We start from the raw sequence: 22,483 nt of genomic DNA, 5'->3' as shown, positions 1-22,483 counted from the left end.
AGAATAATCTATGCTTCCCACTTCCAGACTTTCCCTTCTCTATCATCACTCAGAAACATTCTTTGAATTCACTTTTAAATTTTTTCACCCTAAAAAGATCATGGTTATTCTTATCTCCGACTCTTAGGCCATTATCCTCCCTTTCTCAAGGAGTTTAGCATTTAGCTCACTGTTTTCCTGCATCCCCAATTTCTAGTCTTATAGTGGGAGACATTTATGTTGATGCTTCCTCAAACAACCTAACCTAATTCCTCAATTTTCTCAAATACCACGTCCTACTTCTTCATTTGACCTCAGCCATGAACAAGGGTGGTCAAACTTGGGAATTTACCGTTTCTCACAGATATTTTACTTCCTTGTTCAAAAACTGACATTCCTTTCCTCTATGTGAACAAAGCTTAATATCATTCCATTCTTCTCATATGCCTTACCTCTACTGAATCTATCATGGAATCCCTTAATCCCTAAGTACTTTCTTAGGCCAATACCGTCTTCAAGCTTCATTTTCCTTCCTTATCAATCATGATGCTATACTTAACCAATTCAACTCCACACTGTCCTCTATTCTCAAATTCCTTCTACTATCTCAACTCCAACACAAGTGCTACTTAAAAGAGATGGTAGAACTCACAACAGTGTTGACTGAATCTACTATAAATTTATGTTAAGGAACTTTAACTAGGCCCTTACTGACACAAGGCATGCTTTTTTTTTACTCCTCCCTAAATGATTGCATATTTTACTCCCCATAGAATCAATTCCAAACCTTTTCTCTCATCCAGCTTCCTACAACTTACCTTCCCCCTCTCCCCCTCAGCTAAGGATCTTAATTTTAATTTTACTGAGAAAACTGAAGCCTTCTCACCAAGGTCAACTCCTCTATATGTTACCTTGGGCGAAACCTTTCCTATCTTTCCCAGGAGTTTGCCCACTAACTCCCTTCTCTCTTTAATCTTCAATCTCTCCTTATCTAATGGTTCTTTCCTTGCTGCCTTCAAACATATCCAAATCTGTTCTTTACTAGACTCTACTATCCCCTCAAGTTGTCATCCTATATCTCTCCTCAGGCAAAATCCTAGAAAAAGCTACCACTTATCACCTCCACTTTCTCTCCTCTCATGCACTTTTCTGTTTCCTGCTGGATCATTAATAACCTGAACTGAGTGTCTTCCAAGCCTCTGTCCTCAGCCCTCTTCCTTCTCTCTTCATTCAGTGACTTCATCAACTTCCCCTGGTTTAATTATTATCAATAGGCAGATGATTCACAGACCTATAGATCCAGCCCCATATCACTACCCCTCTACCAAACTTCTTTATTTCTGCCAAAGACACCACCATTCTTCCAGTCTCCCAGGTTGCAATGTTAGTGTTATGCTTCACTCCTGACTTTCCATCCCAGAAATCTAGTCAGTTGCCAGATCTTGTTTCTGCTTCCGTAACAACCCTCACATCAGAGCCCTTCTCTCTACTGAGAGCCACTGCTGTAGTTCAGGCCATCATCACCTCTTAGCAACCAGGTTGCGCAGTCAAGAGAGCACAGAATTTGGGATTCAGGAAGACCTTATTTCAAATTCTGCCTCAGACACTCACTAGTTATGTAACCCTGGGAAAGTCACTTAACTTCTGTCTGCCTCAGTTTTATCATCTATAAAATAGAAATGATAATAATCTATAAAATAGGGATAATAGCAATGTTGTGAGGATCAAATGGGTTAATATATGTAAAGTATTTTGAAAACCTTAATGTGCTATAAAAATGCTAATCAGACTACTGTGCAATAGCCTCCAATTTGGTCTTCTTGCCTCAAGTCTCACCTCCCCCCACCCATCCTCCACAGAGCTGTTAAAGAGATTTTCTTTAAATAGACTTGACCATGTCACTCCTACATCAATAACTCTCTATTGCCTTTAAGAAAACTCCAGTGATTCCCTATTGCCTGGGGCCAACTTCTCTCTCCATCTTATTATACATCATTCTTCTTTCTGATCTCCACTGGCTTCCTTCTTGTTCCTCACACATGGTACTCCATCACCCATCTCCACACCTTTGCACTACCATTACTCCTGTGTGGAATGCACCCTTTCCTCACCTCAGACTCACAGAAGCCCAAGACATGGGCCAAAAACCAACTTTTATACACTCTTCCTAACCCCAAATCCCTCTCAACTGCTTGGTAGTGTTCTCCCTCTCTAATTAGCTTGTATTTGAGACTCAGTGTGTGTGTCTGTGTGTGTATAATCATGTGCACATGCACATACACACATACATATTTATGTTTTAGGGTATTGTGTGTATATATATGTATATGTATATATGTACCTGTTGTCTCCCCTTCTAGAATGCAAGTGCCTTGAGAGTAAGAATAATTTCCTTTGTTTCATTTGTTCCTCCAGTAAATGCCTAGTAAAATTCCTCACTCACAGCAGATATCTAATAAATGCTTGTTAATTAAGACAAAAGGTAGATTTTATTTAACACAAAAAAAATGTCTATCACCCCAAAGTGCTTTACAGCTAAAGCTTAGATTTAAATTAGAGGTCACTAATCAGTCTCTATTATTCTTCCCATTTTCAAGTTACTCTTTAGGAACTAAATATTACTAACAAACATAATGTTATTATTAATTTTACCTAAAGTGATTCAACATAGTTATTAAACTACTATTATTAAAGTTTTACTTGACATAGTTCTCATAAAATTAAAATGTTGGCAAGTAGTAATGGTTCAAATATAGGACTTTTACACAGAAATTACCTGGAATTATAAAGTTGTAAAACTTTTCCATTAGTTTCTGGATCAGCTGATTGGCTTTTTTTATTCTTCCACTTCCATCACTGAGAAAATCAGGCTTGGCTAAGCCAGTTTCCAAGAGATATATTCCAACCTACAGAAACATATTTACCAATAATTTGAAAAATTTGGAATAAACCTATACTTAAAAGTGCAGCATTATGAGAAAAGAGGAAATTGTATTCGATGAACATGACTGTTCTTTTTTAACATTTTAAAATGAAAATCTCAACACTGCTTTTTACAATTATGTTAGATATAGTACCTAATATATATTGTATATATATATTAATACGTACCATATTCTCTTTACAGTAAATATCAATGTATATATACATAGATATTTTCCCACTAAAATGGGAAACAAGGGGTGACAGGGAAACATGAAACTATCTATTCTGGTCCTTGGAACTTTTCGTTACTCTTTAAAGCTCTCAACACAACGACAACAAAGCTCTTATATCCATTTACTAAAGAAGGATGACATCCAGAATTACACATAAATTAGTAACAAAGTAATTCTAATCTAAAATTTCTAACTTTTTTCTTTCATCAATTCCTTAATTTTGAATCAAGGCTACTATTTTATGTTTTTGAGAACTAAAGGGGAAATACACAAAAAATTGAAGAGGAAATTTAGGATTTACTTTCCTTTCAAGTATTACGCAACTTTGATCTAAAAGAAAAAAGGAAGGCAGCTATTGTGGTCCTATTTCAATATTACTATTTATTACAGAGGGGCAGCTAGGTGGCATAGTAGATAAAGTGCTGGGCCTGGAGTTAGGAAAACTCATGTTCATGAGTTCAAATCTGGCTTCAGACACTTACTAGTTGTGTGACCTTGGGCAAGTCACTTAAGCCTGTCTGCCTCAGTTCCTCATCTGTAAAATGAGCTGGAGAAGGAAATGGCAAATCACTCTAGTATTTTTGCCAAGAAAACCCCAAATCGGGTCACAAAACAAATCAGATACGACTGAAATGACTGAACAACAACACTTAATACAGAATATTAGTACACAGAATGTCAACAACCTTTCATCACCATCAATGGGGTTGGAAGCAAAAGAAAAGATGGATGTCAGACTCCTACAGGAAAGCCAGCTGACTTACCATTCAGGGATCTATCTAGTCTGGGTTAGAAGCAGTGGGAAACATCATTAGGTGCTACTATTTAAAGCCCTTGGGCATTTTATTTTTTACTGGTAATAGTAACTGTAATAATACCTGAAATAGAGAATATTTTCCTTCTCTTTATTTTCAGTTTAACTGATCTCATTTGCTCCCTCTGCTTCAACCCAGAACCTCATTATTGTGTTTATGACCTTTCCCTGATTAGTGATCACTTGGAGTGACTGTTTGACTTTAGGTTTCTTAACCAGAACTGTGCCCTCACATTGGTTAACTAGGCCAGAAAGGCTCACAAAAAAAAAAAAATGAAAAATGTCAGCAAAAGGAGACAGAGGAGTATTGGTTAATTCTTCTATCTCTGTATCCCAGTCAGAGAGGCAGCTGCTGCTTGTTGCTTCTTTAAATCAAAACTGTCTGACCTTGAAATGCTTGATAAACATTTTGGGTTATTTTTCCAAATGAGAAAAAATGGGGCAAGAGATATGGTAATTAATGCAAGGAAAACGTCTTTCTTAACTCTCTTCTCAAAGTATATATATGGAGAAATACGTGAAGGTGAAAATACTCTTGTAAATATGATACAATAATTATAAGAGGCTGCATAGTAGGAAATAGGAATTAGGTTTTAAGTATTGCTCTAATACTCATTAGCCATATGATCTAGGGCAAGTTAAGAAATCTTTCAGGCTCAAATTCCTCAGCTGTAAATGGGGATAATAATACATACACTAATTATCTTACAGTGTTGTTGTGGGCAAAGCACTTTGTATACTATAAAATGTTACATGAAAATGTGAGCTATCACCATAATAACAATAGGTAGTTGCTATAGTTATTGTAATAGAGATGAGGAAGATTAGGCACAGAGCAAACTAAACTACAGTAAAATAAATGACAAAGCCAAGAGCCAAAGGGATCATTGCATTTACAAGCCAATAATTTTCCTTATAAATGTTTATAAACCATGGTAAAACACTACTTTTAAAATTAGCAAGTAAAAATGATTTTTAAAAACTCAAATCCATACTAGACAAACTCCTGTTACAGGAACAAATTCTTGTACTTTTAGACACTAAAGAATGATTAATGGATGATGAATGCCATTGTAGTACTTTCTGCTTAAAAAAACAAACAAACCAGAATCCATCCTAATATTTGTGCATGCTGCTTCTTAAGAATTCAGTGGGTTTTCACTTTGATTTGTCTTTACAGAAAGTATGAGAGATCGCTGTGATAAAGTTGTGCACTGGCCAGGATTAGTGACAATTATTTGGAATTTTATAATACTCTTCTTTTGTAGAGCCCAAAGAGAATTTGAACCTTAGTCAAAATATCCCATAAATCTTTAAAACTACCCCCAAAATCCCAAACATATTACATTTAAAGAGGGTGAATGCATGTATAGACAGTTTGATAAGGTAGAAAGAATAGTTAATTAGAAATGAAGAAAACTGGATTCTAGACTTGAATGCTCTGTATTCTCTCTAGCTGTCCTCTCTGCCTGGAATGTTCCTACTCCTCATCTCCCCTGTGGCTTTTCTGGTTTCCTTCAAGTCCCAACTGAAATCTCATCTACTGGATAGGAAGCCTTTCACAACCCTTCTTAATTCTAATGCCTTCTCTCTATTAATTAGTTCCTATTTATATTATATATAGATTCTTTATACACATGTCTGCTTCTTCTCTCCCCTATTAGAGTGTGAGCTGGGACTGTCATTTGCTTCTTTTTGTACCCCCAGAGCTTAGCATAGTGCCTGGCACATAGTAGCCACTTAATAAATGTTTATTAACTTGTTATTTCTCTGTGTGACCTTAAAATATTAAGTCTCTCAACCTTGTGTGTTTCACTTTCTTCATCTGTAAAATTAGGGTCTTGACTAGAGATTATCTCTAAGGTCCTTTCCAGCAATAACATTCTACGAAATATGCAGAAGTTTATGCAAGGTTTTTATATCTTTTTTTAACCCATAAAAACTTGTTGCTAAGTTAAGATAAATTAAAGTAAGCCACCATTATTGAGTACCTTGATGGTTTGAATCCCTTCTGGTCTGTGGTAAAGTTCTACTATTCTCTTCTTTTGCAGCCACCTCAGATCTTCTAACATTTCATTACTGAAGGATGATTCCACCAAAATACTCTTTTCAGAAACATTGTCAAGCTCTTCGAGTCCTTTTTGTTGGTCTTCCACCTCTTTACACTTTGGAGGAACAGAGATCTGCAACTGATCACCTGAATCTGCTGTCATTAAAGTAAACTTTCTTTCATGAAAATTTTCGATTAAAATCTCCTCACCAAGAAGCTGGAGAGTTAGCTCACCTAAAAAAGCTTTCCAAAAATTAGTTGGGTGATAAGGGGAAATGACAACATTTAATTTTACAACTAAAGATGGCAAAATACAGGCAGTTTCCTCTTCATCTGTTAATGAACTCACTGATTTTGAACATCTTCTTTTGGTCTTGTGCTCTTCTTCCTCTGGACTGTCATCATCTATAACAATTAAAGGAACAGATGAGGAACTTGGGCCTGGGATAGGTTCACCATCATCATCATCATCATCAAGGATAATCACTTCATTTTTTCGGTCTTCATGCATATTCCAGCGGAGTTGTTGCTGCTTATCCTCATCCACCCTGACTGGAGGGGCACGCTTCCGCCGACTGCTCATTCTGAAGCTTTCTTAGGTGAGCAACACAAGACCTAGAAAACAAATATAACAGGTAATAACAGTCTCATTCCACCCAAAGGTTAAGGTCATGAATATGCTGTCAGATAAAGAACTCCTCCACGCTCTTAACTTAGTCTCTGTTGGAATAAACAAAGCAAGAGGCTTTTTAAAAGTCAGAAAGTACTGCTAGCAAATATATAAACTATATCTAATATAGCAAATAATTTTTAGAATTTAAATGAATTTTAATATACACATTTAGTCAAATCATTTTGATTAAAATAATACAATTCCCACCAAATAAGAACAACTTGTTGAAGAAGGCAATTTTCTCAAAGACCTGTGAAAAGCTTGTTTATGGTAATGAGCAGTTCCTTTCCCCATCACTTAAAAACAAACAAACAAAAAAAAAACCAAACAACTTCAGTTCCCAAAGTATTTCATTTAAGTCTTAAAAGGCATCCAAAATCTTCCCCTAACCCAATATCAAATTTATAAAAATTAAACAAAAATCTAAAATTTTCTTGCTAGAAGGGATAACTAGGTAAGGAACGAGGTAATTAGCAAGGAATGAGACATAAAAAGAAATCAACCAACACTTAAGTGCTGTAGGTATCAAAGTAACTAAAGTGACTCTACTTTGTAAAATCCTTCCATCTTGTCCTGGGTCCTTATCTACTTCAGGGTCCTGTACCTGTCTTACTAACAAATATGGCAACTTCTTTCCCAAACCACAGAATATTTTAATTGTATGCCTTTCTGATACCCATGGGACAGCCTGAAGGCACCTGGAAAGTCCCTTGCTTCTTTTTACTGCTGTGTATAAAAGCCCATCTCCACAACCTGTAGACCCCCTCAATCATAGTCTCATATGGACTGCTTATGCATGAATACTCTGGGCGACTGCTGTTCGTTGAACCTCATTAAGTTGTTCTAATTTTTGTCAAACTTTGGTATCTAGATTTGATCCTACAGTGCCTATATTGAAAGTTAAGCTGACTTGTAACCCATTGTTCCCAGCCCTGCTAATCAGTGTTGGCGGAGGCATTACCCAGTCTGCAGCTTCTGTATAACTTGCTATCCAGCACATAATATCCCTACCTGTTAGCATCATCTTCTACCTGTTAAACATCATGTACAGGCAATTGGGAAACAGCTGAAAGGCAATGAGCCATCCCCTTTGCCTGGCACGGACCTATCTGAATTGTCTTTATCTCATTATCAAAGTTATCAATAAAAGCTGGCTCCATCTTGAAACTCTTGCTGATCTCCAGTGATCAGCCCATCAATGTGGTATTTTTAATAAACTTCTAATTCTTTTTCCTGAGCTTTGCCTCATTAATCAAGATGAAAGCTGGAACAATGAATTTTACTTTCAACACCTACTGCTTACAAGGCATAGTATTAGGAACAGAAAATTCTAATTAAGACAGTACTTATCTCCCCACCTATCTCAGCTCGAGAGAGACAGAGAGAGAGAGAGAGAGACAGAGACAGAGAGAGATTATACTCTAATTATCTGTGAATGTTTTATTTATTTGAGGACAGGCAAATAACATTGAGGGTAACTGACAGGACACAAACCCATTAGTGAGTTAAGCAGAGTATCTACCCCAAGCATGGGAAGACATTAGAATGGCAGGATGAGAACAACTGGTTCCAATGGCTGAAGGTAGCTGAAGCAGGAGCTGTGGAGTGCTGAGAGCTTGGTCAGGCATCAGTTGCACCATCATCAATTGCATCCGGGGCAATCAACAATCCTGACTTTTGTCTTGCCACTGGAGTTCGACAACTCTGCAAGACAGAGTGAGGTTGATGACTTTGTGCAACTCTGCCTCACATTTTTAAATCCAATTCACCCAGGTATCAAGACATCACCCTCTTTGAAAATGAAAGACAAACAACAACAACAAAGTGCTGAAGACAAAAATACAATCAAGCAAGACAATTCTTACCCTTGAGAAGCTTACAGTGTAAAGAGAGAAGGCAACAAATAAAAGTGAGGTTTAGTGGGGATAGGGAGGGAGATACAAACTCTATGGCATCTGGATCAGAGGTTCTGATAAAGAGGACGCAAAAGTTCACTTATCAGAGCCCACAGTACCAGGGACAGAGTCTGAGTTCCAGTGGGAAGTTAGAAGGGGAGGATGACCAGTTTGGGAAATTAACATAACAAAGAAAAAGGAAATTGCAGGGCATGTTTAGGGAACAGAGAGCAGGCCAGTTTGGTAGAAGAATGGTGTATGTGGACAAGAATAATATAAGGCTGGAAAGGGTAGATGAATAATTGGGGAAAGTTTTGAATGCAAGGGCAAAGAAATATGAATTTTATTCAGGAGGCAATGTGGAGCCACTGAATATTTTTAAATATCATAGTGATATGACCAGATCTATGTTTCAGTTACTGTACTTTCCTCCCCCATCCTCCCCATATGAAGCAGTTTAGTGCAGGAGGAAGAAAAAGAACTTTTAAAAAAGGAGTTAAAACAATTGGTAAAGGATGTAAAATAGTGCCTTTTTCATAAATAAACAGTCTGATGCCTGAACTAGAAAAACAACTCTGGTTTAATTAAAAACTGCTAAAATATGTATGTAAAGAAACGCAGCTGTTACATGGAAGTTGGGCAGTTTGGGGCAGATAATGAATTCTGGCATAACTATAAATGTTTAAGTCACCTTGTAAATGATACAGGGTAATGCTTCATTTGTATCTGAAGAGTTTGTATAAAAGGGTAGAGAAAGAACTTTTATTTATTAAAAACTGGAAAAATGTGACTGTGAAGAAGCACAGTTTCAACGAGCACTCAGAATGAGATGCTGGACCACGCTGAAAACTGATAAAATAGCTAAATCTGCAGGACATTGTGGTCCCTTGGATCTTTTACATGTAATTATTTTAACACTATGGTAAAAGTTTAAAAATGAGAAATGAAATAACAATTTTGAAGACTAAGTGATAGTTAAATACGGAATATTGATTTCACAGGGGAAATTTAACAAGTTGTTACTCCAAAAGTGAAAGGTTCTGTTCATTTTGCTTTTCATTACTTCGTGCAAGTCTTTCCATGTTTTTCTGAAATCACTGAGGTCATCATTTCTTATAGCACAGTAGTATTCCATCACAATTATATACCACAACTTGCTCAGCCAGGATGGGCATCCTTGCATTTTTTAGTTCTTTGTCACCACAAAACCTGCTGCTATAAACAGTTTCAGAACATAGAAGTTCTTTTCCTTTTTCTCCAATAATCTTTGGGTCAAAGGGATAGGTAGTTTAATAACTCTTTGGCCATAATTTCAGATTGCTCTCCAAATAATGAAGTGAGAAATGAAGAGAACCAAGAGAACATTGTACACATTAACAGCAATATTGTTTTAAGAATGACTTTGAGTAAGTTATTTTGTCTATTATAAATACCCAAATTAACTACAAAGGACTTATGAAGACACTATCTGCATCCAGAGAAAGAACTGATAAATAGAAGTATGTACAGAATAATTTTACACGTGCGCGCGTGCACACACACACACACACACACACCCCATCCTATTTGTATCTAATGGTGGATATCTGGGGTGGGGGGGGGAGAAAGAAAAAAAATGTAAAAAAGAAATTAACATGATCATTTTGTTGTATAGTTTAAAGGAATAGCAAGTTGTGTATCGATTTATAGTTTCACACGTAAACATCTTTTTTTTATTGCACCATGTCATAGAAATGCTTGTTTTATTCCATACATTAAAAATATATTAAATTAAAAGAAAAAAGGTAAAAGGTGAGTCAAAGAGTTCCAGGAGACTCTAATTTAAGCCATCAAGGGTAAAGGAAGCTAAGGCTAGTGTGAAGAGACTCTAGAATCTGGCAGAATATGAAGACTCAGCAGAGGATCAAAAAGTACAGTTTTATAGGAGCTGTTTGAAGAAAGTACCATGGAGAATAGTCAACTGACAAGAAGGCTTCTGCTCTTCATTTCTGATGGGCTGCATAAAGAGTCAACTTCCAGCTATTTCCTCTCTGTGACACCTAGAGCTTAGGAGACGTGAAACCTCTCACAAGTAAATACCTGTTGTTTTTTGTCCACCCACTCTGGTTTGTGACAAAGAAGCTGAAAAGGGAAAAGAGAGTTAGTTATGGAGGAGGTTTAATTAGACAGTGCAGATGCTAGGCTTGTGTGCCATGATTTGAGAGTCAACTTGAACTGTTTTTCTATGAGCTGTTTGCTACCATTTGATTAGACAGCAGCACAACATCCTGGTGAGTGAATAGCTAGGTTTGTCTTTATGTGCCAGAGTAAGCTTGATGAGCTTTACAATTCTCAGGCTTAAAGGAAACTATTAACCAAGTCAACAGTGTAAGACTTTTCTTATACTCATTTAAAGGTAACTATAAGCTGAAAGAGCTTGTAAAGGCCACACCAATTTGAGACTAGAAGAAATGCCCAGGTAAGAATAGTATGGACTAGCAGACAAGCAGTTAGCAGAGAAGAGACTTCATGGGGTGCAGATGTTCTTGAATGGACCAACGAAACCAAAGTCAACAGTCCCTATCTAGTTATCCTGAGCATATTGGTTTTCCTCCATCATGTGCTTCACTGCTAGGTTCTTGTAAGTATATACTTACTCTTCCTCAAAGATATTAGATGCAGAGGTGGGAGAGTGACCCAAATTTATATGTGGATTGTAATGTATGTATTATTACCATAATTGCTTTAATATGTGGGTACTAGTGGTAGTTGTGTTATTTCTTTTGTCTTATTGTTAATTAAATGGTTATATTTAAAATCTAAAGTATAATCATTGTGAGTGGCTGTTTACTTTCCTTTCTATAGAGGGCGGTACAGTGCAAAGGCATGAGGCCTGGACATAAGTCAATATGGTTAGACTATAGGGTGTGTGGAGGGGAGTAATATGTACAATTTCTAATAGAAAGACACAATTTAAAGGGAAGACAGGAACCTGTACCTTAAAATTCTATGCCCTCACATTCTAGTCGAACTATCCTTATATACATACTACCCTCTAGGTTCAAGGCTCAGATAGCATTTCTAGCAAATTTGCCAATGACTCAATGCCAGGAAGGATGGTTATTAATACACTGAATGAGTGAGTAAATATTTAAAAGAAAAAGAAAGAAAAAAGATCTTGTCAGGCTACAACACTGCACCAAATCTATTAGGATGAAATATATATATGATAGGGGTAAATGAAAATCTTATACTTAGATCTTAAAAATTTATTTAACAAGTATAAGATGGGAGAAATGTGGCTAGATAGGTTGTCTTTAAAAGACTTCAATAGGTTAAAAGTGTGCTATGACAGCCAAAAAAGCTAATGGTTTTTGTTATGGTTGGTTTGGTCGGGGAGCATTAAGAAAGACATAGTAGGGACTTTCAATAAAAATGGACAATATGAAAGCTTACAGCTCCACAATAATTTCAGAAACAATGGAAAAAACATTGTATCTATTATTAGATTTCTTTTTATTTTTTTCCCCAACATAATCTTCCCTGGGCCACAGCACTAATGAGCTATAGTGGCTTCTCATGCCCCTTCTGGCTTGAAATTTATAATATCACAATACTATGACAGCTGTGTAACCTAATGCAAGTAAATAATTTAACTCAGTGTCAGTCCCTTCATCTGTAAAATGGGGGTTAATAATTACAACACCTATTTGTATTACCAATCACACAACATGCCAATCACATGACTGCTGAGGATCAAATGATCTTTTATATATATGTAATTTGCAAATCTTAATGCACTACATAATGTGAGCTATTATTAACTGATGCAAAGCAAAGCAAGCTGAAACAGGAAGAATTCAAACAAAGATAATGTAAAAGAAAACATTAGAAAACTGAACAAAAAGGAATGAACAAAAAATGAAACTGAACACTGCATAATTATACTTAACCATGCCTGCCCTCAGGGAAGAACTGAGAAATGGCCTCTTTTCCTTCATGGCAGAAAGGACTATCAATATGGAATTTTACATTGATAGCCATGGCAGTCATGCCACTTAGCTTTGCTAAACTGTTTTTTTTCCCTTGTTTCTTTTGAGGAAAGGCATTACCCATTGGGAGAGGGACTCTCAGGAAAGACTTAATGTAGAAAGTGGTACTTGTGTGGATGGATCCTTGAAGGGAACTAAGCAGAAGAGGCAGGGGTGAAGAGTATCCTTGCTTATTTTACTTCAGTCAGTAAATCAACAAGCTTAAGTGCTTACTGTGTTCCAGGTACTGTGGTACGAACCAGGGTACAGAGAAAGGCAAAAATATGGTTCTTAATTTCAGGGAACCATGTTTACATATTCTAGTGGAGGAGACAACATGCAAACAACTAGATATATTTAAGATATAAACAGTGTAGATGGGGGGTAATCTCAGGGAATGGGTTGGAAGTAGAGGGGAGGAGTTGAGATCAGGAAAGGCCAGGAAATACAGGTGAGAAGGGAGAGCATTAGATGGGGGGTAATCTCAGGGAATGGGTTGGAAGTAGAGGGGAGGAGTTGAGATCAGGAAAGGCCAGGAAATACAGGTGAGAAGGGAGAGCATTCCAGGTATGGTGGACCACAAGTGAAAAGGCAAGAGGTAAGAAGATGGAGTGCCATGTGCAAGGGAAAGCAAAGAGGACACTGTCAACTATATTTCATTTTATATGGAGGGAAGTAAAGTGTAAAAAAACCAGAATGGTAGGAAAGAGTTATGTTGTGAAGGGCTATAAAGGCCAAACAAGATCTGATATTTGATCAGGATAAGAAAGGGCAGTAATAGGAAGCCAATGGAGTTTATTATTAGGTCAGACCTGCACTTTAGGAAGATCACTTTGACAGCTGAGTGTATAATGAGGTTGAAATCCAGACTGTAGAAGGTCTAGAAGAGAATGAGATGATGGGAAGTAGAGGCACCGATTATACGGATTCTCAAAGAGTTTACCTACAAAGGGAAGGACAAATATAGAACAAAAGCTAGTAGGGATGGTAGGATCAAGTGAGGGTTTTTTCTTTAAACAGTGAGACATAGGCATGTTTGTAGGGAGCAGAGAAGCTGCCAGTACTTAGGGAGAAACTGAAACTTAGTGAGAGTGGGAATGAGAGAGGGAGAATCTGCTGGAAATGATTTGATGATATGGGAGTAAGAGCATACGTGAAGGGGTTTGCTTTGGCAAGGATAAGGACCTGTGTAGGACCAAAGTGAAGAAAGAGATAGTAGGGGAAGATGTCAGTGATTTGAAATGATGTGGTGAAGAAGAGGGAGCTCTCCTCAAGGGGTCTCAATTTTTTCAATGAAGTATGAGGCTAGGTTCTCTGCTGACAGAGTGGGATAGGGGAGTGCCATGGGAGGCTTGAGGAGGGATGAAAGGGTCTGGAATAGCTGCTGTGGTGTAACGTTTTCATACAGGGTCCAAAGAAGGATTAATAGTCTATGGCAGGCCTGAGGGCTGCTTGTGGCTGGCCAAAGTGGCCCATGGGTGGTATGTTATACAGGGCTGTTTTACATCCTCTACATTTTTCTCAGGATGGGCCACAAGCAGGTGGGCTAAAAAGTTGTGCAGGCTTGGTCTATGGTCTAGGTGTGCTTTGGATCATTGATAATTCCTGTACATCAAGTAAAAGGTTGATGAAGATTAATGAATGCTGCAAACAACTTTTTAAAAGTTACTCTGAACTGTTCTTCTGATACGACGAAGGAGCTAGGAATCTTCAGGCTTGATAGAGGCTGAGAGGTGGGGATGGAATAACTGTCTTTAAATTTTTGAATGACTATCATGTGGAAAAAGGATTAGACTTGTTCAGTTTGAACCAAAAAGGCAGAAATAAGAACAAAAACTAATGTGCAAAGAAGCAAATATCTGTTCAACATAAGGAAAAACTTTCTAACAGTTAGAACTACCCAGTAGTGAAATGAACTGCCACAAATGGTAATGGGTTCTTCCTCACTGGAGGTCCTCAAGCAATGACTGCATAACTGTCACGTTGTTGTTTGTCCTTCATTCTTGAAGAGGACCATGACATCAGGAAGGTGATGCTATGACATTCCAGTGAATTAGATTTAAGTGAGGGAGGGGTGTGCAAAGTCACCAGCCTTACTTTGTCCTCTGGAGCCATCTGGGCCCAGTGGCAAAATATAGCTCAGGGCAACTGGAGATGGCCTCAGATACGGTGGGAGACCTTGGCCTTTTTAAGCTAAGGTTTTTCCCAGATCTCAGTTTGTCTAAGGCAATACCCATTCAACTGATTAAGGCTAGGTAAGAAGTGAGGCAAAGAATGGCCTCTTTTACCTAGTTTAAAAAAAAAATTAAGTCTGGGAAGGGAAGACCCCTCGGGTTTCTGGCCAAAACAGAAACAACTGCTATTTACACTCACTCTGGGCCACCAGAACCCAAACAATGACCAAAAGATGTTTGGGCTGGAACTACTGGTCAAACGATGAAAGCCAGGGTGATTTGGGTTTAAGGCACGGTCCTTAAAAAAGACATCTAGCCCACAAACCCCAAGATATCTTGTGAGGTTTCAGTGGCCATAATTTATATTCCTTTGGGCAGAGCATCTGCTGGTAAGGGTATAATTCCCTATGTGGACAGAGGGAGAAGGAAGGAAGGAAGGAAGGGGCTCTAAGAGTTCTAAATCAGACCTGTGCTGGTGCTGAAAGGTTTTGATTTGGGTGAGAGTTAAGGGCTAGTAAATTATTTTTGTAGCTAGGCACTGATGGATGAGAACAAATTCCTTATGAACATATACAGAATGGTATAATCTCCCAAGTAGCCTTTGGAACATGCACAAGTATTTCCTGTTCACTTATCTATTTTGTGTATAACTATGTATGTACATATTTTCTCCCTGGGCTAGACTGTAAACTCAAGATAGCAACTTTTATAGTTTTATCTTGCAAGATCTAGCACCTAGCACAGTGCAAAACACATAGTAAGTTGCTTGATAAATACTTGAGGTCATCTCAATGTTAAAGGATGTCAAACAGGGGATCCCACTGTTTTGAATCTTAAAACAACTCTGCACAACCATTGGGGATAATTAGCCATATTTTCTCCAATTAAACAGTCTCCTTTATGAATACTACACTTCTCTTTTTGTTTTGATGATTTAAGAAACAATTTGATGGGTAGCATTCTGTTATAGTAAATATAGAGTTCATCCTGGAGTCAGGAAGACCGGAGGTCATGTCAACCCCCACCCCCCAAAATATACTAGTTCAGGGGCAGCTAGGTGGCGCAGTGAGTAAAGCACCAGCCCTGGAGTCAGGAGGACCTGAGTTCAAATCCAGCCTCAGACACTTGACACATGTAGTAGCTGTGTGACCTTGGGCAAGTCACTTAACCCCAACTGCCCTGCCAAAAACAAACCAAATATACTAGTTGAAAAGTGTGTGCACTCTTGGAAACTCCTAAAGACTATAAACTGCAGAGGTTATGATCTACATTGGAGGAATGGAATTTGTCACTTGGGAGCTTCATAAATTGAAGAAATCACAGGTCTAGTTAAAAACAAACTCAACTTATTAATTAGAGATGGTATGGTGGATAGAGTGTTGGTCTAAGTCAGGAAGAACCAAGACCCAAGCAAGTCACTTAACACCTCTCAGTTTCAATTTCTCCATTTATAAAATGGAGGATAATAATAACAGTTACATCATAGGATTTTTGTGAGTATCAAGTGAGATAATGTATGTAAAAATAATGTAACTTATTTAAAAGGACTCTGTAAACCTTTTGATATATGTTATTAATTATTGTTAGTTATCAGAAAAAGACACTCAGTTATCAGTGACATCATATTTGGAAGATTTTCACCATCTTCTAAATGGTTAAACTAAAACAATTCCACCCACGGGTCAATTCATTTGGCTATTTATTAATACATTTTGCCGTTAACTTATCCTGTTGGCTTTTATCCATGATGCAGTATATAAAATTAAACATTCTGCAAGAATTGGGTTGACGTTTTTTGATGGACAAGGCAATTATCTGGTAGTATCTGCCTTAGAAATATTTCAAGCTAGAACTTTGGGGAACTTAACTAAAGATCCAAATTTCTTTTCTAAAGAAGATCCAAAATTCTTTTCTAAAGAAAATATTGGTTCTACAAATATGCATCCTGCTAAATCTTGCATGCTAAAGTTTATTGGCTTTTTGTCTAGCAAAATATGTTCTTTAACTTTGGGAACAGAATGATAATTTTGCCATCTTTGTGTATAGAATCTAAAGCATTGTCTCTTAACCATTCATAAAAGATAGCTGTCCTACAGGCACCTGTTGGAGGAATCAGAGTATGTATGAGCTAAAGGGACCATAATAATCATATAGTCCAATAACTTTATCAACATGACTGTAATCCTGTGTAAATGATTTAGATATAAAGGCTGATACTATAAGCAAATTAGGAGAGCAAGGAATAGTTTACCTGTCAGATCTATGGAGAAGGGAAGAATTTATGACCAAACAAGAGAGAGAGAACATTATGAAATCCAAAATGGATGATTTTGATTACATTAAATTGAAAAGTTTTTGCACAAACAAAGCCAACACAACCAAGATTAGAAGGGAAGCAGAAAGCTGGGAAACAATTTTTACAATCAGTGTCTCTGATAAAGGCCTCATTTCTAAAATATATAGAGAACTGAGTCGAATTTATAAGGATACAAGTCATTCTTCCAATTGATAAATGCTCAAAGGATATGAACAGGTGGTTTTCAGATAAAGAAATTAAAGCTATCTATAGTCATAGGAAAAAATGCTCTAAATCACTATTGATTAGAGAAATGCAAATCAAAACAACTCTGAGGTACACATTGCACCTATCAGATTGGCTAACATGACAAAACAGGAAAATGATAAATGCTGGAGAAGATGTGGGAAAATTGGAACACTAATGCATTGTTGATGGAGTTGTGAACTGATTCAACTATTCTGGAGAGCAATTTGGAACTATGCCCAAAGGGCTATAATGCTACATAACCTTTGACTCAACAATACCACTTCTAGGTCTGTATCCCAAAGAGATCATACAAATGGGAAAAGGACTCACATATATAAAAATATTCATAGCAGCTCTTTTTGTGGTAGCTAAGAATTGGAAATTGAGGGGACGTCCATTAATTAGGGAATGGCTGAACAAGTTATGGTATACAAATGTAATGGAATACTATTGTGTTATAAGAAATGATGAGCAGGCAGACTTCTGAAAAACCTGGAAAGACTGACATGAACTGATGCTGAGTGAAATGAGAAGAACCAGGAGAACATAGTACACAGTAAAAGCCAAATTGTTCGATGACTCACTTTGACAGACTTAGCTCTCTCGTCAGCAATGCAAGGATCTAAGACAACTCCAAAAGACTCATGATGGAAAATGCTATTGACATTTAGAGAAAGAACTGGAGTCCGAAAGCAGATGGAAGCATACTATTTGTTCTCTTTCTCTTTTGTTGTGTTGTTTTGTTTCTTCTTTCTCATGGTTCCTCCCACTGGTTCTAATTCTTTTTACATCATGACTAACATGAAAATATGTTTAACATGAATGTATATGTAGAGCCTATATCAGATTGCACACTGCCTTGTGGGGAGCGGAGAAGGAGGAGGGAGAGAAAATTTAAAACTGAAAATCTTATGGAAGGGACTGAAAACAAAAAAAAAATTAATTACAAAAAAAAAAACCCAACAAACTTGCCAAGGGTTTAAGACACTGAAAAATTTGAGAGTAATAAACTAATAAACACATTAACTACCTATCAATTCTTGTAGGTTCTCCAAATTCCAAAGAAAGAGCAGCTAGGTGGTTCAGCAGATAGAGTGCCAGGAAGTCAGGAAGACTCATCTTCCTGAGTTGAAATGTGGCCTCAGGTACTTACTAGCTCTGTTACCTTGGACAAGTCACTTAACCCTGTTTGCCTGAGTTCCTCATCTGTAAAATGAGCTGGAGAAGGAAATGGCAAACCACTCCAGCATCTCTGCCAACAAAACCCCAAACAGGGTCATAAAATGACTGAACAACAACAAAATTAAAAGTAGATCATTAGAAAGTAAGCAATCTGGAGCTCTCTCCTTTTCCCCTTTCCCCACCTCAAAATTCCTTCATCAAGTTACAATCTACCCGTTGGGATAGCATTTCTGTATCTTTTGCAGTAAATTCCAGGTTGTGTGTAGTTTTTTAAAAGTTTATCTGCAAACATGTTTTCTTTTGTCAGTAAAGGAAAACTGTAACATGATGTGTCTTCCTTTTTAACTTAACTGCCAAGAAACTTGAGTCAAATCCAGAGCTTGTTGTTACCAGCTTAATTTAGGTACTAATATTCTGTCCTTTTTCTAGCTCTAACTGTTTTACTGACATCCTGTTTAAAATGAAACCAACTCAAATCCTTTTGGGAGAGGGTAGTATCGAAATCTTAAATAAATAAAAAGATTCTGAACCAGTCATCAAAGTTTTAGTTTATTAAGGTTAAGTCCACACAAAATACATATTATCTTAGCTTTTAAATGAACCACTCTGTTTATTTGAGACTGAGGTTTCTAGTACTCCCCAAAACTGGAGAAATGCAAACTGTCAAGTTCAAGTTCTCACAACAGACATTTTCATGAATCAATGAAATGATATAATTATCTGCTGGTATGATAACCAACCAAGTACCCTGTTTTAAGAGGGTCTGGCTCTGAAAAGTCTTCACCATATTTAGTGATGGAGAGGGATGAATTTTTCTCTCCCCAAAGGTTGACCAAATTCTGACTCAATCCCCAGGGGTATGAATAAAAATCAAGTGTAGGGTTTGGTATAGATAGAAAGGGGTGGGAGAAGGTGTTGCAATTAGTGCCCGATATAGTCGTAGTTCATGTGTCTAATTTGGGTTCATTTAAAGAAGATTTCAGGGTCTCAGATCAAACCAGATCATGATTTCTCTAACCTGAAAGCAGGTCTGAATCATGAAGTCAATCCTACAACTGATTTAGAAGGCACATTGGGCTTTTTAGATACTTCAGACCAAATACAAACTCAGTTATTAATCTAAGGTTTCATCCTTCCTTAATATCTGTTTTGGATTAGAGAAATGATTACATATTCTACTTTTATGACACCCCAGTGTGCCTCAAAATATATAAAAAAAATAGATTCCCTAATAATTATATTTTACTTAGTCAATCTTAAAAGAATACAATACACATATGCCATTGAAGTACTTTTAGGAAGGAAACTCAGAAAGATCAAATCATGGTGAGGTCTGAATCTAAGACTCAGATCAGAAAACATCAAATTTTCTTCTGAAATAATGTAAATCTTGAACCTTGACATCAATTTTATGATTGAACTTAACACTACACCCACAGAAAAGACAAAACTACTGAATGAGTAAAAATGGTTTCCTAGCTCTGACCCTGTTTAATCTTGACTCAATCGTTTCAATCTGTGTCTCCATTTGTACATCAGTTTAAAAAAAAATACTTAATCTTGCTCTACTTTTCAGGAGAGAAATGAGAAAAAACCTTTGAGTTTCTTCTGGGGGATAAAGGCACTAATACGGAATGTTATGCACAGTAGAGAACTCTGAGCTGTGGTCTAATCTCCATTGAGGTAGGGTAACAATATTCACTGTCATCTGAGAGGTGCCAGTGTAAGCAGTGTATTTTATTTCTACTCCACAGAATGTAAAGCAGGAAAACACACAAGGTGATACACTCGAAAACATCTCACCTTTAAAGATCATACTAATCTAATCTAAAATAAATTCAAGCCATTCTGTTAAGACAAAATGTTTGTTAATCATTTTTCTCCCATAAAAGAAAATAGGGGGAAGGAAGAGAAATAACTTTTAAAAGCATAGTACCAGCAGTTTCTAATTCTTGAGATAGGCTTAACAAACATCATATTTCAATTACTTGTATTACAGTAGATTAACCAAGGAAAGTGATCTTGCATCTAAAATTTAAGATTTTGATGTAACATCTGATCTTTAATGAGGTTTCCGAAACGACTGATTTAAAACAATATTAAACGACTTTATTTCCACTTTGGCCATTTCTACTTTTCCACTGGCTGTAACCAATGTTACGTATATTGATACTGAAAAGCTTTATTACGATTAGCATCAAATACTGTCTCCAGTCTTTCACCATTCTATGTTGGTGCTTTTAATACCTCCAGTTTAAGTCACAAACCAAGTTAATCAATACCTACAAGAAAAAAAAGTAACCAAATCCAGTATTTCTTGCTGAACACAGCAAGTGCCATCGGTAATGGGGTTATAATTCTGATCTGATAAGCAGTACATCCTTTAACTATAACAGCCATCAGATAAACAATACAGGGGTTTGGGGGGAAAATTACTTTTTCCTTTTCAATAAATCCATCAACTTCAAAGAAGCATATAAAAAGCACAATTATTCCCGAAAGTTCAGATGAGTTTAATTGGACACCAAGGACTGCTTTCAGATAAGAAAGACTCTTTGGGGCCCAAGTCTCTCCTTTATCTAGCCAGAGCACAGAATAATTGCCCATTTGGCTGTCACACTCCAGCCCAGACCAGGCAGCAGTATGTCCTTAAGACAGTAGACTTACAGTTCCCCGGGGGATCGCAATCTATGTCAAGGCTATTTGACAACAATGCAATCCCCCGTAAGGACCGTGCAAGGCTTTTTAAAGTCCCAGTACTCTCCCTGGGTTGCTTTTAAAAAGCAAAAGCAAAACAAAAGCCTTCTCTCGGCGGCTCCCCCCCTACACCCCCCGAGGAAAAGCCCTCTAGGCACTTCCTCCTACAAACCCCACCTAGTCCTAAGGAAAAAAAAAAAAGGTAGCCGGAGTAATAAGGTTTAGGCAGTGGGGTGGATGGATGCCGGGGGCAGCTGCGTGGATGCCGGACGCCAGCCTCCCTCCCCCACACCCCTCTTATTCCGCGTCCTCGAGGCCGCTCCGGGCACCAGCAGCCCCCGCCGTTCTCGGTCCGACCCCCTGGACCCCCGGGCCGCCATCACCAGGTAACCTACCTAAAAGTGTCAGTGGCGCGACGCTGCTCTCCTCTCCCAGGCTCTCCGGCCGCTCTGGGCCGCTCCTACCACCGGGGCTGCGGGGAGGAGCTGGCGGCCGGGAGGATCTTTAAGCCCGTCCCGCTGGGTTGTCGCTCGTCGGGGCCGCTGGGCTCGCGCCCCACGGAGTTCCGAGGGGAGCGTGGGGTCGGGAGGTCGGGGAGAGCGCTCGCGTCAGGGAGAACCCTCGGCGGCTCCACCTTCCATCACTTGGACCGCCTACCTTCCTTCATCCCTCCCCGTCTCCGCTTCTCCGTCAGCCTTCTGCGCAAGTGCCAGGCCAAGAGCCGGAGGTAAAGGGGCGGGGGAGAAGAGCGCTAGTCTCGCGAGATGACATTCGTCGCAGCAGGGAGGATGGGTTGGGGAAGGCCGTGGAGGGGGCGGGGCTTGTTAGGGACTGACTTGCTTGTGTAAGTTACAAGCCCAGAGATTTGGGAAACCTTGTTTTGGCGCATGTCACTAGTAGCAGTGACTTGTTAGATCCTAGTGGAACTTTTCCCTGCATCTAGTTTCTTAAAAGAGTGACTTGGGAAGTGATATTAACCATTCTCATTTCTATAATGCTTTAAAGTTTACCAAGTGGTAACTTTGCAACAACAGCTCTCTGAGATTAGCTAGTGCAAGGAAAAACTTCTCCCCTTTAAAAGAATATCTTTGGAAACAATAAGCATTACCATTTCTGTAGTGATTTTAAGTTTACAAAGTTTATTTTGGTACAACAGCTCTGTGAGCACCAGGCCAAATTCAGGAAGGCTTAAATCCAAATGTGGCCTCAGACACTAGCAGTGTGACTCAGGGCAAGTCACTTAACCTCTGTTTGACTCAGTTTCCTCATCTGTAAATTGGGGGTAATAATAGCACCTATCTCCCAG

General features: G+C 38.1%; 1 protein-coding gene across 1 annotated transcript in view; it reads right to left on the bottom strand.

The window, feature by feature from the left end:
- SHPRH (SNF2 histone linker PHD RING helicase) overlaps positions 1-21,879 on the bottom strand; it is a 133,064-nt gene extending 111,185 nt beyond the window's left edge. The window contains exons 1-3 of the mRNA XM_036766257.1: positions 21,573-21,879; positions 5,943-6,616; positions 2,756-2,885 (exon numbers count right to left, since the gene is read on the bottom strand). Coding sequence (XP_036622152.1) covers positions 2,756-2,885; positions 5,943-6,584 — 772 coding nt within the window. The 5' untranslated portion in view covers positions 6,585-6,616; positions 21,573-21,879. The remainder of the gene's footprint in view (positions 1-2,755; positions 2,886-5,942; positions 6,617-21,572) is intronic.
- Between the last annotated feature and the right edge of the window lie 604 nt (positions 21,880-22,483).

This window comes from Trichosurus vulpecula, chromosome 7, assembly GCF_011100635.1.
Source record: "Trichosurus vulpecula isolate mTriVul1 chromosome 7, mTriVul1.pri, whole genome shotgun sequence".
NCBI classification, from domain to species: domain Eukaryota; kingdom Metazoa; phylum Chordata; class Mammalia; order Diprotodontia; family Phalangeridae; genus Trichosurus; species Trichosurus vulpecula.
This window is presented reverse-complemented; position numbering and strand designations above follow the sequence as displayed.